General features: G+C 41.8%; 2 protein-coding genes across 3 annotated transcripts in view; both read left to right on the top strand.

Moving 5' to 3' along the window:
- numa1 (nuclear mitotic apparatus protein 1) overlaps positions 1-5,998 on the top strand; it is a 46,909-nt gene extending 40,911 nt beyond the window's left edge. The window contains exon 22 of the mRNA XM_076283010.1: positions 5,899-5,998. Within this exon, the coding sequence (XP_076139125.1) occupies positions 5,899-5,910 (12 nt within the window). The 3' untranslated portion in view covers positions 5,911-5,998. The remainder of the gene's footprint in view (positions 1-5,898) is intronic.
- A 3,613-nt stretch (positions 5,999-9,611) lies between these two features.
- The window catches only part of nlrc3l (NLR family, CARD domain containing 3-like), an 18,407-nt gene continuing 13,018 nt past the window's right edge, over positions 9,612-15,000 (top strand). The window contains exons 1-2 of one of the 2 annotated variants that reach the window (XM_076283009.1): positions 9,612-10,248; positions 14,944-15,000. The exon at positions 14,944-15,000 is cut by the window's right edge and continues 189 nt beyond it. In XM_076283009.1, coding sequence (XP_076139124.1) covers positions 10,211-10,248; positions 14,944-15,000 — 95 coding nt within the window. In that variant the 5' untranslated portion in view covers positions 9,612-10,210. The remainder of the gene's footprint in view (positions 10,249-14,943) is intronic. The other variant, XM_076283008.1, reaches the window with a different exon arrangement.

The following is a 15,000-nucleotide window of genomic DNA, read 5'->3' as shown; positions in this document are numbered from 1 at the left end:
ATGGGTGCCTTTACTACTATGTAGTTTTCCAAATTTTCATGAAAGTAAACTTCTTTCCAATTTATCCACAGCATTAAAGACATGATCACCCTCTGAAAAGACATATTTGCCCACCTCAGGCATACGTTATTTTTTATTACAGTGAAATATATGGGGCATGTGACTGGGTGCTTTAATCATGATAAAATGACTAGTTATCCACGTGGTCAAGTTATAGACTTATAATACACGCCTTCAACAATTTGCTCCTTTCATTTCATAAACGGACTACAACTAGAAGTCACGTGACTTTACCCTTTGACGTTACTCACCGAAGCATGGTTTGTTTAATAGCCTGGTTAGTAGGGATGTCACGATTTCGATTAAGTCGAAATCGATGGAAATTACATCTCAATCTCAAACTTAGAGCTCAAAGGTAGAATCGACGATGTAGCCACACCCCCAATGTCACGTCCAGCATGTATGCCAAAACACACACACGTGTTGAACTGCGGTGTCAACACTTTAACTTACAAAATATACATCAACCGACCAAAATCCATCCCCTCTTGCTACTCTGAAATCACCGGTCTGGAAGTATTTTGTTCATTCATGTCAATTAACACTAACTTACTCAACTTAGCAAGTGAATAGATGATTTAGTTACAGTCCACAATTACTTTAAGGCATAAAATGCACATTGATAAGTACATATTCCATGAACACTAACCTTGGGTCTCTTCGGAATGTGCTGTAACAGTCAAATTATCATTCTGTGTTTCATTTCTCTATGTTCACGATTATGTTTAATGTTTGTTCTGTTTACAACTTTGTGGTTGCAACGATTTCAAAATAAAAAGGGGTTTCAAAATAAAAGCCCTCCGAAACTGAATAGGAAAAGGCCAAAAAAGCAAACATGGAATGCATTAATATTAGTAATATTTAAAAATCGAATCGTGACTTTAAAATCGAAAATTAAATCGAATCGAGGATTTGGAGAATTGTAACACCCCTACTGATTAGCATTGACACTTACTGCCAGCTCTTACTGGCATCGATAGACTTAAATGTTAAACTTAGTAGGTATAGTGTTTATAGTGTCTCTATTAACCCTTTCGTGCCCGTGCCGAACATTCCATTTTTGGTGCTGGATGACCTCCTCACACAAAAAACCTTATTTCTTGAGTATAATACATACCATCAATGGGATATACATACCATTGTAATCAGAAGGATCAGTTCTATGAAATGATGTAAAATACATATGGTAATGTTGATATAGTAATGAACAGTATTTGAAAATCCTCTCCAAATGTATATCCGGAATTTGTCAAAATTTAATTTCATTCACATAAAAATGAATTTTCATCATATTTCTCTACAAGATAGAGAAAAATATAGAGTGTATGAAATGTTCAGCAAGTTGTGGGCTATTTAACACAAAAAACTGAATTGGAATATCATTAACCTTTTAAAAGTTATGATATTTTTAGTGATCAGTGTAAAAAAATGCAGGAAACGGGATTTAGAATGTTGACAGAATTCACATTCACTTTCTCACCAACAACATAAAAGTATGCATAAAAACTAATAATCAAGTCAGAAACAATGGTTTAGATGTATTTGGTCTATAAGAATAAACCGTTTATTTGTATTTAAGCAAATGCTACAGTCAATAAGAATGACATTTAAAAAAAACATACTGTACCTTACCAGTAATACAGGAAGTAAGTATACTGTATTCATTGAAGACCATTTCGGAAAAGAGACATAAAATACATTTGATTCAACAAATACAACTTCCTTATATAAATCAGTATAATATGAAAATTATATACATATATAAAATGTATTATTATTCATGAAAAGCTAGGAATACAATCAACATCACTCAAAACTCAATGTGTTCTAAACATTTGAAAGTGGATTACATACTTAGAACAAGCCTGTGGAGAATAAACACATACACACATATACACACAAACTCATACCCACACACACACACACTTACAGAGGAGGATAGGGAAAGGTGGGGTGGGGAACCTGAAGGTTGAACACAGAAGAGCTATGACTCATTACTAAACGCATCCCCTTTTGCAGAATGCCAAATCTGACAGCAATTTGTTTATCAATAAATCAAATTCGCCTACCGTTACACTCCAGGGCCATACAAGCTACTTTAGTTTTATTATGTACGTTGTTTTATAACAAGCTCCTGCTGTACAGGAATATGTACTTGATGGAAAGACGACAGAGTAGTAGTTGGAGCAGCTGAAGGTGAGGCTGAAATTTCAACGGAAATGCCTACCAGCTGTTGTGATAGATTTCCTCCAAATTCTTTCTGGCTGTAGCTACCAAACCTAGGTTCAACACCAGATTCTGCATTGCATTGTCAAACTTGAAATAACAAGAAGCTACTGACAACGGCAATGTCAATGGAGAAAAAGTGCTTTCTGGTATTCTGCGTTTTTTGGAGTACACAATATGTATTCATCATTTGGTCAATGTCCCCTGATCCCTGCCAAGACTTGGTTCCCCAGTAGCAATGGATATTAGGGAGGGAAGTGAACCCCATGTAAATGATCAATCCCAGAAACCTGTGAAACTCTTCTGGGGTCTTTGTACCATGCCCCTGCACTGTTTGCATATGATGGCCTACTAAGCACAAGCTCCCATTCCCTCCGGTAAAACCACATATGCCTGGGACAACAATGTGAGTAAAAAAGAACATAACAAGTCTATTTCACACAGTTTTTTAGTCTGCACCATCCTACGCATGGCACATAAATCTATACCTTCTTCCTCCATCCCCTCATGGTCTTCAGCATTGTGAGCGCAAGCTCATGAGCAGTCAGCTACCTCTTCAGGCTTGCGAGAAGGTCTGTGTAGGTCTTGTCATCCTCCATCTGAAACAAGAGCGAAATCATACAAATACCTTTTATTAATGTAAAAAATAAAATGACAAAACTACAGATTTGTGCATGTATGCACACAAAAGAAGAGGTAGCCTAAACTATTGAAGCATCCTCAGAATATACTCGAAATATTTCTAAGTAGGCCTATGAAAAGTCATTGTATTACACATGGGTTTAGCTACCCTAAATCTGATTGCCTGGCTGGCATCAAGATAAAGACAGATTACATTTCACCTAGTAACAAACTGCTGAAATGCAATAATGACATTTCTGACAGAATATGTGATTTCACATCATGTTTTCTATAACTAAATATTGAGGAGTTGTGCTTCATCTATTTCAAGTCATGCCATCTTAGAAAATGTTGAGACAAGCACGTCTGATGTTTGTCATTTAGAAGTTAGCAAGCTAAAATAGTTCACTACAGACTGCACTACAGATAACAACCGGAGGAAAGGCAATAAGTTAATTACATTTCTGACAGAATATGTGATTTTACATCTTATTTTCTACAACTAACATTACATATTGAGAGGAGTAAAAATATCGCTCAACTTATTTCATGTAAGAGAACGCAACTTAGAAACGTGGCGCCCATTGATTTATTCAGCTTTGGTTTGCTATACTGTCTTGCCAATATAAGGCTTACCTAACAAGCAAATTGGTACTAGATAACAAACTTACCTACAGGTTATATACTAACAGGTTTTTAAATGAAACTGTCAAATGAAAATAACTGACATCAAAAGCAAACGATAATATTGCAAGCAGTTCAGAATTATACAGTTAGCTAAAGTTACGTGACGATGCACTAGCCCCCCGCTAAGCCATAATGTTGACGCTGATGAGAAAGCATATTACTGTCAAATAACATGATTTAAGGACTTCAAATTAAGATAAACCATAACTAGAACCGATGTAAAAACAATATTACCTCAGTTTATCCAGCTTTGTGGTTTCCAGTCGAGGCAAACTCCAACTTAAGTGCAGGTGGCATCCGGCTGTCCACGTCAAATGCACCGACTCAAGTGAAAATATTTTTTCAAGACTCATCTTCAAGTATCCAAAACATTTCGCGCCATAAACCCCTTAACCAATCATATCAAATTGAAGCTTATGTTGTCAGCATTACGGGGAAGATTTCAGAAATAAAATCAGTCATTGGACAGCTGAGATATTAGATGATTGGTCATCGTTAAAATTTTAACGAAATTAGAATGGTCGGGCTTGTAAGGGTTAACTGTTTTCTAAATAAACTTTCAGCAAACTTACTGTACATTGTTGCCAATGCCTTGTTTTAAATGTTAAGAACATAATTACACTGTCAACGAAGTAGAAAGTTAAAGCGATTTATGTGTAGTATGAGATGTCCCGTTGCTAGTGCTAATAACGTTATGGAAGAATCGGTAAAAACTGACTAAGTTCGGAATGCTTCTTGTCTGGATAGGGTCACCCTAGCTTATGGTCTTACTTAACATATTTAAAACCCATTTAACACCGGATATGATATTTTACATAATATATTTTACATTTGCACATGCACTGGTAATTCCTTGGAATTTAATTTCTAGTTAGTTTTAGGCTTTAGAAACACACACTTGGCTCTAGTTTTTTCCTTATGCATACCATCACATGTTGTGGAAACAATTGGCACCCGTTTCATAGAATGACCCACATGTGGTTGCTTTGATATGTTATAATATAATTCATAATATTATTTAGCTAAATAGCTAGCGCTCTGACTTAATTAAGGCAGGCAGCTAAGCACCGACCCATTGTTGAAAAAAACCTGACATCAAAAGGTTTTATTTTTTATTTTTATTTATTTGGATGCCTTGTGTTTTTAGAAGCCTCACGTTTTTTGTTTCTGCTTTCGCCGTGCTCATATAAACGTGAGATGTGTTGCTGCAGTCAGTTGCTCATATAAACGTGAGATGTGTTGCTGCAGTCAGTTGCTCATATAAACGTGAGATGTGTTGCTGCAGTCAGTTGCTCATATAAACGTGAGATGTGTTGCTGCAGTCAGTTGCTCATATAAACGTGAGATGTGTTGCTGCAGTCAGTTGCTCATGTAAACGTGAGGTGATTGAATTCGAGTGTCTGGAGGTGAAAGTGTGTCTGGGATCGCCCACGTAGAGGTCAGGTGTGTGTGTGTGTGTGTGTGTGTGTTCAGAGACATGTGTGTTAAGTTTTATATTTCACGTTTTTTAGGAGGACCAGTGAAAAAAAAAAAAAGGTTTATTTATTTCTTTATTTCTCAGGTCAACACTTATTCTCACTCTCACTTTCTTCCCCACACTTACTTGCAGACACCTTTCCACACACACATACTCCCTCACACACACACACACACACACACACTAGGAACATCCCGATGAAACTCTTCCCTCTACATCTGGGGAGCAGCATGAATGTAGAGCACACAGTTTGGTGACTTGAGGTGTTTAGGAACAGCAAGATTTAGACCTCTGAGATTGGATTGGGACATCTCTACACTGCATGCAAACACACACACACACACAGGCAGCCGCGGCCTACTGGTTAGCGTTTCGGACTTGTAACCGGAGGGTTGCCGGTTCGAACCCCGACCAGTAGTGCCCTTGAGCAAGGCACCTAACCCCTCACTGCTCCCCGAGCACCACTGTGGTTGCAGGCAGCTCACTGCGTCGGGATTAGTGTGTGCTTAACCTCACTGTGTTCAATGTGTGCTGAGTGTGTTTCACTAATTCACGGATTGGGATAAATGCAGAGACCAAATTTCCCTCACGGGATCAAAAGACTATATATACTTACACACACGCAAACGCGCGCGCAAACACACACACACACTTTCACGGAAACTCTGTACCCTCACTCCCTTTCTATCACACACTCATGGTGTCTGTATTTCACAGGGTGTGTCTTGTTACACACACATACACACACACACACACAGTGATGTTTAAATGGTGTTGAACACTAATCCGCTAATCTATCTTCTCTCTCTCTCTCTCTCTTTTTGTAGATCATGCTTTAAGAAGACAGATTTTACTTTTTGTATGTAATTGTATTCTATTTTAATGTAATTATGTAATTCATTTGGCTTTATTTCAATTCAATAAAGATCATTTATAAATAAGTGTGTATACATTTAATTATGTTCCTTTAATAAAGATAATTTGTAAAGAAGTCTGTGTGTGTGTGGGGGGGGTGCGTGTGCACATGTAATGTATTTTAAAATAATATGTGTAAAAATATGCACAAAGGGGGTCTGATCAGATTTACACCATGTCCTGACAAGATGCCATGTGAGCAGACATTAGTGATGAAATCCTGACCGGATGTGATGCAAACAAACATTAGTGATGAAATCCTGACCGGATGTGATGTGAGCAGACATTAGTGATAGAAAACGTTTAATTGATGTTTTCATTTGGAGCGTCTTGACTGCAAGCAGCGCAGCGTTTTGAGGGACGCCCCACTTCTAGTTTCTTTCTGTCGCTCGCGTTACTCTGCTATTTAGAATGAGAAATAATAATATTACGGCACATTTAATGCTTTCTGTCGCTCGCGTTACTCGGCTATTTAAAATAAGAAATAATATTACAGCACATTTAACGCTTTCAGTGACTCATAGTCACTCACTCGGATCCTATTAGCACATGGTGTTAGAACAGACGCCTCGGATTTGGCCCCTGGGGTCCGTGGCAGCCATTTTTAGAAATGGCCGACAAATATGGGTTTTGTTAGTCAAGTGATGTTACTTTATTTATATAGCACATTTAAAATCAACAGCTGAAGTTGTCAAAGTGCTTTATTTATAGCACATTTAAAACAACAGCTGAAGTTGTCAAAGTGCTTCACAGGTAACAGTTTGACTTGAGCTGTAGTTCTCAGATAATAAAATCTACCCTTCACCACCAAATAGTAGTATTTAGCTAGTTAGCTGACACTTTTGTCCAAAGCGACTGACCCTGAGGTTCTGAATTCAAGTCTAGTTCTAGCCTAGAAATCTATACGCACCCTAGCGGCAGCAAATTAAATTTGCAGCCAGGGTAGTCTAGCAACTCTCCGTTGGCTTGCGATCTGGAAAAATGAAACTTCAATCAGGCCAATCACATCGTTTATGGAGTCAGTAGGCGGGCTGCGTGAATTCCCAGCTACTTGAAAACAAAGAAGATGCTGCTTCTGGCGAACAGCACGACACAAGTTAAGGTTTTTTTTTTTTTTTCAAGTTGGCAAAAGTTTGACCAACTAGCTCCGCTGGTGGGAAAACGCATGGGACTCATGAGTTGTAGCGTTATCCTATTGCGTGCAGAGGGAATTTGAAAGACAACCATTTATCCCACCCCTCGGATTGAGCACTGCGAATGGTGAGTTCCCAGACCCTACATCTTGATGTGGATCAGGCTAGTCTAGTAAAGGGCTGAACAGGAAAATCATAAGGCTATGTATCTTGAAATTCCAGTTTGTGAGAAACTTGATGTGCTTAAATAGCTTCAAGCTCAAGTATGAAGTTCATAAGGAAATAGAATTGTTATTTGGACACGGTGGACTTCTCCCTACTGTGGAATGCAGAAAGGGATGCTACAAGGAAGGGAATTCAAACACACCCAACACCTTAACATCTAGTGATGCCACTGTGGTTCGGGCCTGAGGATGACGGACAGCAGGACTAGTTACCTGTGCTTTCAAAGGTAAACTTGCTTGTTTTTACCTGCGTACATTTTCACACCAGTATAAGTATACTCTTTTGATCCCATGAGGGAAATTTGCTCTCTGCATTTATCCCAATCCATAAATTACTGAAACACACTCAGCACACATTAATCCTGGCACAGTGAGCTGCCTGCTACAACAGTGGCGCTCGGGGAGCAGTGAGGGGTTAGGTGCCTTGCTCAAGGGCACTTCTGCCGTTCCTACTGGTCGGGGATCGAACCGGCAACCCTTCTGTTACAAGTTGTGTGTATTCGTGTGAAGGGTGATTCTACAGAAATGTCAGATTTTTGCAAAATGCCCAACAAAATATTTATTTATTATAATATTTATTTACTTAGACCAGTGGTTTTCAAAGTGGGGGGTGCCAGGGGGGCCTCAGCAAGTTGGAAAGAAAAATAAAAGCAACATTTGAAAAATGTAAAATATACCTATTACTATGAGGGTTGTTATATAATGCCATTATAATAATTTGTCGCATATCTGAACATTATATTTTCCATGATAATGACTGGGAATAATAGTAGAGTGATAGCTCACATATAGCAGAAAGCCCCAAATGCAACTTTTACACACTGTATGCTCCATCGAGAAGTGCTTGTGGCTAAAATAATTATTAGGATTGCTTAATGTATTTTTACATTTGCCGTAGTATTGTCAATGGGTTTACCGTATTTTCCGGACTATAAGTCGCATCAGTCAAAAAATGTGTCGTTAAGAGGAAATAAACATATATATAAATATATATATATGTTGCACCTGAGTCGCAGGACCAGCCAAACTATGAAAAAAAGTGTGACTTATAGTCCAGAAAATACGGTCAAGGGGGTCCTTGGCCAGAACCTAGTGGTATTTGGGGGGCCTTGTCGTGGAAAAGTTTGGGAACCCCTGACTTAGACCACATTATTACTGAAATAATTTGCAGTAAGAATACACATAAGGGACAGCTTAATCATTAAAAAATTTATAAATATTTAAGGTTTTACATATTTAATTTCTATGAGTCACTGGTGTTGCTTTACAGTATGCACAGAAGATCATGGGCTGCCCTCGGCCTTCCTTGACGGCCATCTATAACTCCCGTTGTCTCAGCAGGGCCAGAAACATCTTGAAGGACACCACCCACCCCGGCTTCCATCTCTTAAACCTGTTGCCCTCTGGCAGGCGCTTCAGGTCCATACGAGCCAGAACAAACAGACTCAGGGATAGCTTCTCCCCCAAAGCTGTCACCATACTTAACATAAATTTGCACTAATGTAAACTGCCCTGACCACTGCACCACCAGACATAAACTACCTCTATCATCAATACTCAATATTCAAAAAATACAATATTCAGTCGCTCTTTGGACTCTGTGTGTCTGTGCTCATAATATTCTGTTTGTGTTTTTTTTTACTGTGTACTCATATTTTTTATTGTATAGTCTTTTATATTGTGATAATTATGTGTGCACTTTTACGGAGCTGCTCTTTAAATCCCATTGTACTGTGTATAACGACAATAAAGGCTTACTACTCTACTCTATTCTACTCATCTCTACTCTAGAATAGAGAATATTCTACTCTACTCTATTCTACTCTTCTCTATTATACTCTATTATACTCTACTCTATTCTATTTACTATACTGTATTCTATTCTATTCTAATTTGGTCCTCAGTCTGAATACATGAGTGTTGGGATGTTACATGAGTGTTTTGTGGTGCTTGGAATCCTATAAAAAAAGAAAACACTTTGACGGCTCAAAAACATGTGATTGTTCAATTAACATTTTGTTTTCCTCAAAAATACACAGAAATCGCAACAATTAGGTGCTTTTCCAGATAGTAACAGATCTGTAAAGTGTCGGGACAGAAAAATGGAAATTTCTGTAGAATGGCGCTGAAACGGCAGGAACAAGTGTGTACAATGACATACATTTCCCATAAGTGCATGGTCTTTCTGTATATAAAAGAACTTTGCAGACTTTTCTAAAGCATCTCAGAAAGTGTTATTAATAAAGTAATTGAAATGCATTTGTATTTATTATATGGCATATACGTCATGAAGATCTGTGGTGGTTTGGCGCCCTCTACAGGGGGATAGTGGCAGTGACAGCACTTAGGATATGGTTTGGGGGATATACAGTGCTAATTGGTGTTTGACTGTTTTTTCCTCCCAGAAGGACCTGTCGCTTATCCCCAGATCACCAATATGGGAACATGTAACCGTTTACTGGGTACACAGCAGATGTATCCACCTGTCAATTTGTCGAACTGGTTGCACCAAAGCTCAGTAAACGGGCAGCTACGAGCCTCTGAAACCGAAAGTGCGCGTCGATGGTTTCGCGCATTAACTGAACCCGGAACAACAGTTGGGCCGCCTTCTTGCCTTCTCGCGCGTCCGGAAGACATTTCGACATGACAGTCTGGAGTTTAGATGTTTTACCATAATTTCTGTTGTCGTGCAGACATTTTTGCATCTTATTGTTCGTGCGTGCGTCAGATCAGCCTGCTGGGAGACGTCCTGTGGTCGCGAGGGTGTGTAGCCGACGTGTTTTTGTCTCGGGGCCTGTAGGAACAGGAGTCGGTCAAACTCCAAGAAACTCAATTCTGAGGGTCTGAGAATCTTCTAGAAAACCAGCATGAGCGTGGACGGGGACATCGATCCTGAGGTGGAAGCGTGAGTATTATAGCCTACTCCGTCAGGTAAACTCATAGTCATTATAAGAAACGAACTGGTATCAGCAGTTATCCAAATGTGTGCTCCAGAAACGGAAGTATCCTGTCCAATACGCGAGTGCAAGTTACAGAACAACCCGACCACCGAACAAAGTTAGGATCCATCGGGACACGGACATTGTCTGAAGTGAAACTAAATCCACCGACAGACTCGTATAAAGCACTTCATGTGTGTGTTCTGTGCGTGTGGTGTGTGCTTGCTGCGCGTGTGCAGAAGGCTAACATTACCGCTCTGGCGGCTGCCCCCCGTATCTCTCTCGGTTGAATATGTGTTTCGATATCGAAACGTTTCGAATGACATTACTGTGGGACTATACCAGTTATCCTCCAGCTAGTAGCTGGCTTAGCTGGTCTTGCTGGTTTTCCTCCAGCTCTTGCTGGTCTTTGCTGGTGTAGCTAGTTGGTTCGGCCACTGGTTGGGCATGCTGTCGTGACCATCTGAGGAAGCTGGTCATGCTGGTGTGACCAGCCTGTCATGTCGTATACAACTGGTGTAAGATGGTCGTGTGGTGAACTGCCAGCTTCTGTTGGTCATTATAGAAAACCAGCATGACCATCTTACACCAACAATGCCAAGCTTGGCAGGCTGGTCACCAGCATGACCAGCTTCCTCAGATGGTCATACCAGCATATCCACTTGGTGGCCCAACCAGCTACACCAGCAAAGACCAGCAAGAGCTGAAAGAAAACCAGCAGCTGAAAGCAACTTCCAGCATAAGCTGGTTTCTAGGTTTTTTTCCCAGTAGGTTATAGCAGACCAACATTTAAAAATCAAGAGAGCTCAAAAGTCATTGGTGTGAATATTGAGGCGCAACATTTGGTTTTTGCTGCAAAATGCTGTAGGCTAATGGACCTGTCTCTCTGCGGCTGGCTACTGCTGCAGGTGGAAATGTGACCTCCATAAAGCTGTGAAGCTCCGCCCTTTATTCACCTGGACTCAGACCAGCAAGTCACAGCAGTACAGAATAGAAGGGGCGTGTGCTAGCAAGTGATAACACGCCAGGCTGCTAATTTCACTAGCACAGGCTCATATGGGCCTAATCACCTGATATGGGCCTAATCACCTCATATGGGCCTAATGGCCTAATCACCTCATATCAGTGCCGGTTCAGACCTCCATGGGGCCCTAAGCAAAATCCTGCTAAGGGGCCCTCCTACCTGAACTCTGAGTGTGAAAATGTAACAATTTTTTTACAGTATCATCTGACAACTCAGTGCTCCCAATACAATCATCCCACCCCATTTTGGATGTCTATGGAAGTTACCAAATATAGTGTGTTTCCCTATAAAGGACTAGGAGAAATAAACATAATTGTGTGTGAATCACCTTCACACAGCAATAAATGCCCAGTTTCATTGCCTGGGCTGTTTGCAAAAAATAACTGCAGTTTTTTCAAGTACAGTTCAGTTATACCACAGTAGGCTACAGTGCAGTATAGTATTTTCATGTCCAAAATACTGCATTTCTGTAGTAAAGTTTTTTACAGTCTATGAGTAAAGTACAGTACTATGCAGTAGCCTACAATGCAGTTTTTTGTGTCTAAAATACTGCATTCCCTGCATAAGAACTGCAAATATTTTCTCCAAAAACTGAGGTTTTCATACTTAGAAATCTGCAGTTTGACACTTGAAGTAATGCAGTTTTTTTGTAAGGGTCTGGTTGTGCTAGCAGCCTACTGGCTGACTGTTCTTGTGTCTGTAGTAGGCTACTTGCCAAAGACATAGGCTATGAACTGGCTCCCCTGATTCTCTTATTATTTCAATATTTTTTTCAAACGTAGACTATTTTAAACAATCATTTTAATACTTCATATAGGCCTAATTTACGATGTGCATCTACTGTCCATGCAGCACAGCGAATCAAAGTTAATACATTAGGCTAGGCCTACTTTCCATTTTGCATACGTTCAGTTGTAGGCTATAAAGCTTGACTGAAACATTGTAAAACAATTCGTTATTTTAAAAATGTATGGGAAGAGTGAAATCAACTATTAGTTTTAACGGGTCCTCGCATGTTTCTGCTGAAAAACTGCTAGTTTCATCCCGAGCTGCACGTTATGAACGCATTTAAAGATGCCGTCATTTAAAAAAAAAATGTAGCCAGTCGGCCGCATTCAGACAAACGGAATATGCGATTATATTTCACAACTTTGCCAAGTACTGTGACTGGGAAAGGCTGGCAAGCAAGCCGCAGACAGATCAGGGGGTTCACTTCCCTGTTAGGTAGGCCTATGCTAGACCAGCAACATGCGCTGGAGAGACGCATGTTGACATCAAACCATGGAACGAACGCAAGTTTACCCGACTGCTGTTCCCGCTGTCATTCTCGTGGCGTTTTCCCGCTGTCATTCTCGTGGCGTTTCTTCCGTTTTTCATGCCCTGAATGGTAATTCGGTTTCATGTTCATCTTCTTAATGTATGAGGCACTGTCGCTATAACTAGGGCCTACTTACTTGTCTGTCACTATAGCTTGACTCAAGAGGAGACGGGGGAGGGGGCCTTCATTAACTTGCGGGGCCCTACGCAACTTGCGTAGTGTGCGTATAGGGAGAACTGGCCCTGCCTCATATGGGCCTAATGGCGGTCATGGTACAGGAGGTTCCCCTTGCCCTCATGCACATACGGCCCATATAGAGGTATCTGCTGAGCTTGTGCCATCAACCCCATACCAAGGTGGTGGTTGCTGCACAGAGCCCAAGGTGGTGGTTGCTGCACAGAGCCCAAGGTGGTGGTTGCTCGGAGGCTGCACAGAGCCCAAGGTGGTGTTAAGGTGGTGTTAAGGTGAAGGCTGCACAGAGCCCAAGGTGGTGTTAAGGTGGAGGCTGCACAGAGCCCAAGGTGGTGTTAAGGTGGTGTTACGGTGGTGTTAAGGTGGTGTTAAGGTGGAGGCTGCACAGATCCCTGTGCAGGTTGACCGCAGTGGTCTCTCCCTTATGGTTCTGGCACTTGGCCGTAATTTTGCAGACCAGCCTGGGATGCCCTTCTGCCTCTTGGGGGTTTGTGTTTGTGGGCCTCGGTCTGGTTGGCATGGTAAATAGTTTGTTTGGGGCGCTATGGTGTTCTGGATTATGGGCTGTACCATCTCCTGGCGGGGTGCTTTACAGGGTTCTGGAATATGCGTCAGACTTTGTGACCTCAGTTCTCTGAGTGGAGAGGTCATGTGTTCTGTCTCCAGGCTGCTCTAACACATTACACACCAGTACACTGTGGTGCTCTGACGCATTACACACATACATACTATACATACTATACTATATTACACACCAGCACACTATACATACTATACTATATTACACACCAGCACACTATACGTACATACTATACTATATTACACACATACATACTATACATACTATACTATATTACACACTATACATACTATACTATAATACACACCAGCACACTATACATACTATACTATATTACACACCAGCACACTGTGGTGAACGGGCCAGCCGGTGCGGCTTAGAGTTCGTGCACGGACATGACAAGCAGAGGGATCATATGTAAGAGTGGAGAGATAGTCTCTTCACTCAGAAACTCAACGTTACAAAGTCACCACACATTCCCTAACTACTACACCCCTAGTTACAAAGTCACCACACATTCTCTAACCACTACACCCCTAGTTACAAAGTAACCAGTGCTGCTGGTGGTGCTACGTAGCCTAGGCAGCTAGTGTTGCTGGTGGTGCTACGTAGCCTAGGCCGCTAGTGGTGCTACATAGCCTAGGCCGCTAGTGTTGCTGGTGGTGCTACGTAGCCTAGGCCGTTAGTGTTGCTGGTGGTGCTACGTAGCCTAGGCCGCTAGTGCTGCTGGTGGTGCTACGTAGCCTAGGCCGCTAGTGCTGCTGATGGTGCTACGTAGCCTAGGCCGCTAGTGCCCTGGTAGTGCTACGTAGCCTAGGCCGCTAGTGTTGCTGGTGGTGCTACGTAGCCTAGGCCGCTAGTGTTGCTGGTGGTGCTACGTAGTCTAGGCCGCTAGTGGTGCTACGTAGCCTAGGCCGCTAGTGGTGCTACGTAGCCTAGGCCGCTAGTGCTGCTGGTAGTGCTACGTAGCCTAGGCCGCTAGTGTTGCCATTGTCGAGTCTGCTTATCAATGCGATTCCTTATCGATTCCCACATCGATTCCCGATTCCCACAGCCGCTAGTGCTGCTGGTGGTGCTACGTAGCCTAGGCCGCTAGTGCTGCTGGTGGTGCTACGTAGCCTAGGCCGCTAGTGGTGCTACGTAGCCTAGGCCGCTAGTGCTGCTGGTGGTGCTACGTAGCCTAGGCCGCTAGTGGTGCTACGTAGCCTAGGCCGCTAGTGCTGCTGGTGGTGCTACGTAGCCTAGGCCGCTAGTGGTGCTACGTAGCCTAGGCCGCTAGTGGTGCTACGTAGCCTAGGCCGCTAGTGCTGCTGGTGGTGCTACGTAGCCTAGGCCGCTAGTGGTGCTGGTAAGTTCTTACACTAAAAATGGCATCACATTTCAGTGACATGCCTTACTCTCTAATTCTGCCTGAGACATCGCAAAGCCATTGTGTGTGTGTTAATGATGTGTGTGTGTGTGTGGTATGTTAATGATGTGTGTGTGTGTGTGTGTGTGTGTGGTATGTTAATGATGTGTGTGTGTGTGTGTGTATGTGTGTGTGTTAGGATCATGCTGGACGCTGAGGGACGAGGTTCCCCGGATGTGGACTACGAGGGCGGGTC

The sequence above is a fragment of the Alosa pseudoharengus genome, unplaced genomic scaffold, assembly GCF_046254945.1.
Source record: "Alosa pseudoharengus isolate Yale_2024_CS ecotype anadromous, Long Island Sound unplaced genomic scaffold, YU_APseudo_1.1 YU_APseudo_1.1_scf_13, whole genome shotgun sequence".
In the NCBI taxonomy this organism is placed as follows: domain Eukaryota; kingdom Metazoa; phylum Chordata; class Actinopteri; order Clupeiformes; family Clupeidae; genus Alosa; species Alosa pseudoharengus.
This window is presented reverse-complemented; position numbering and strand designations above follow the sequence as displayed.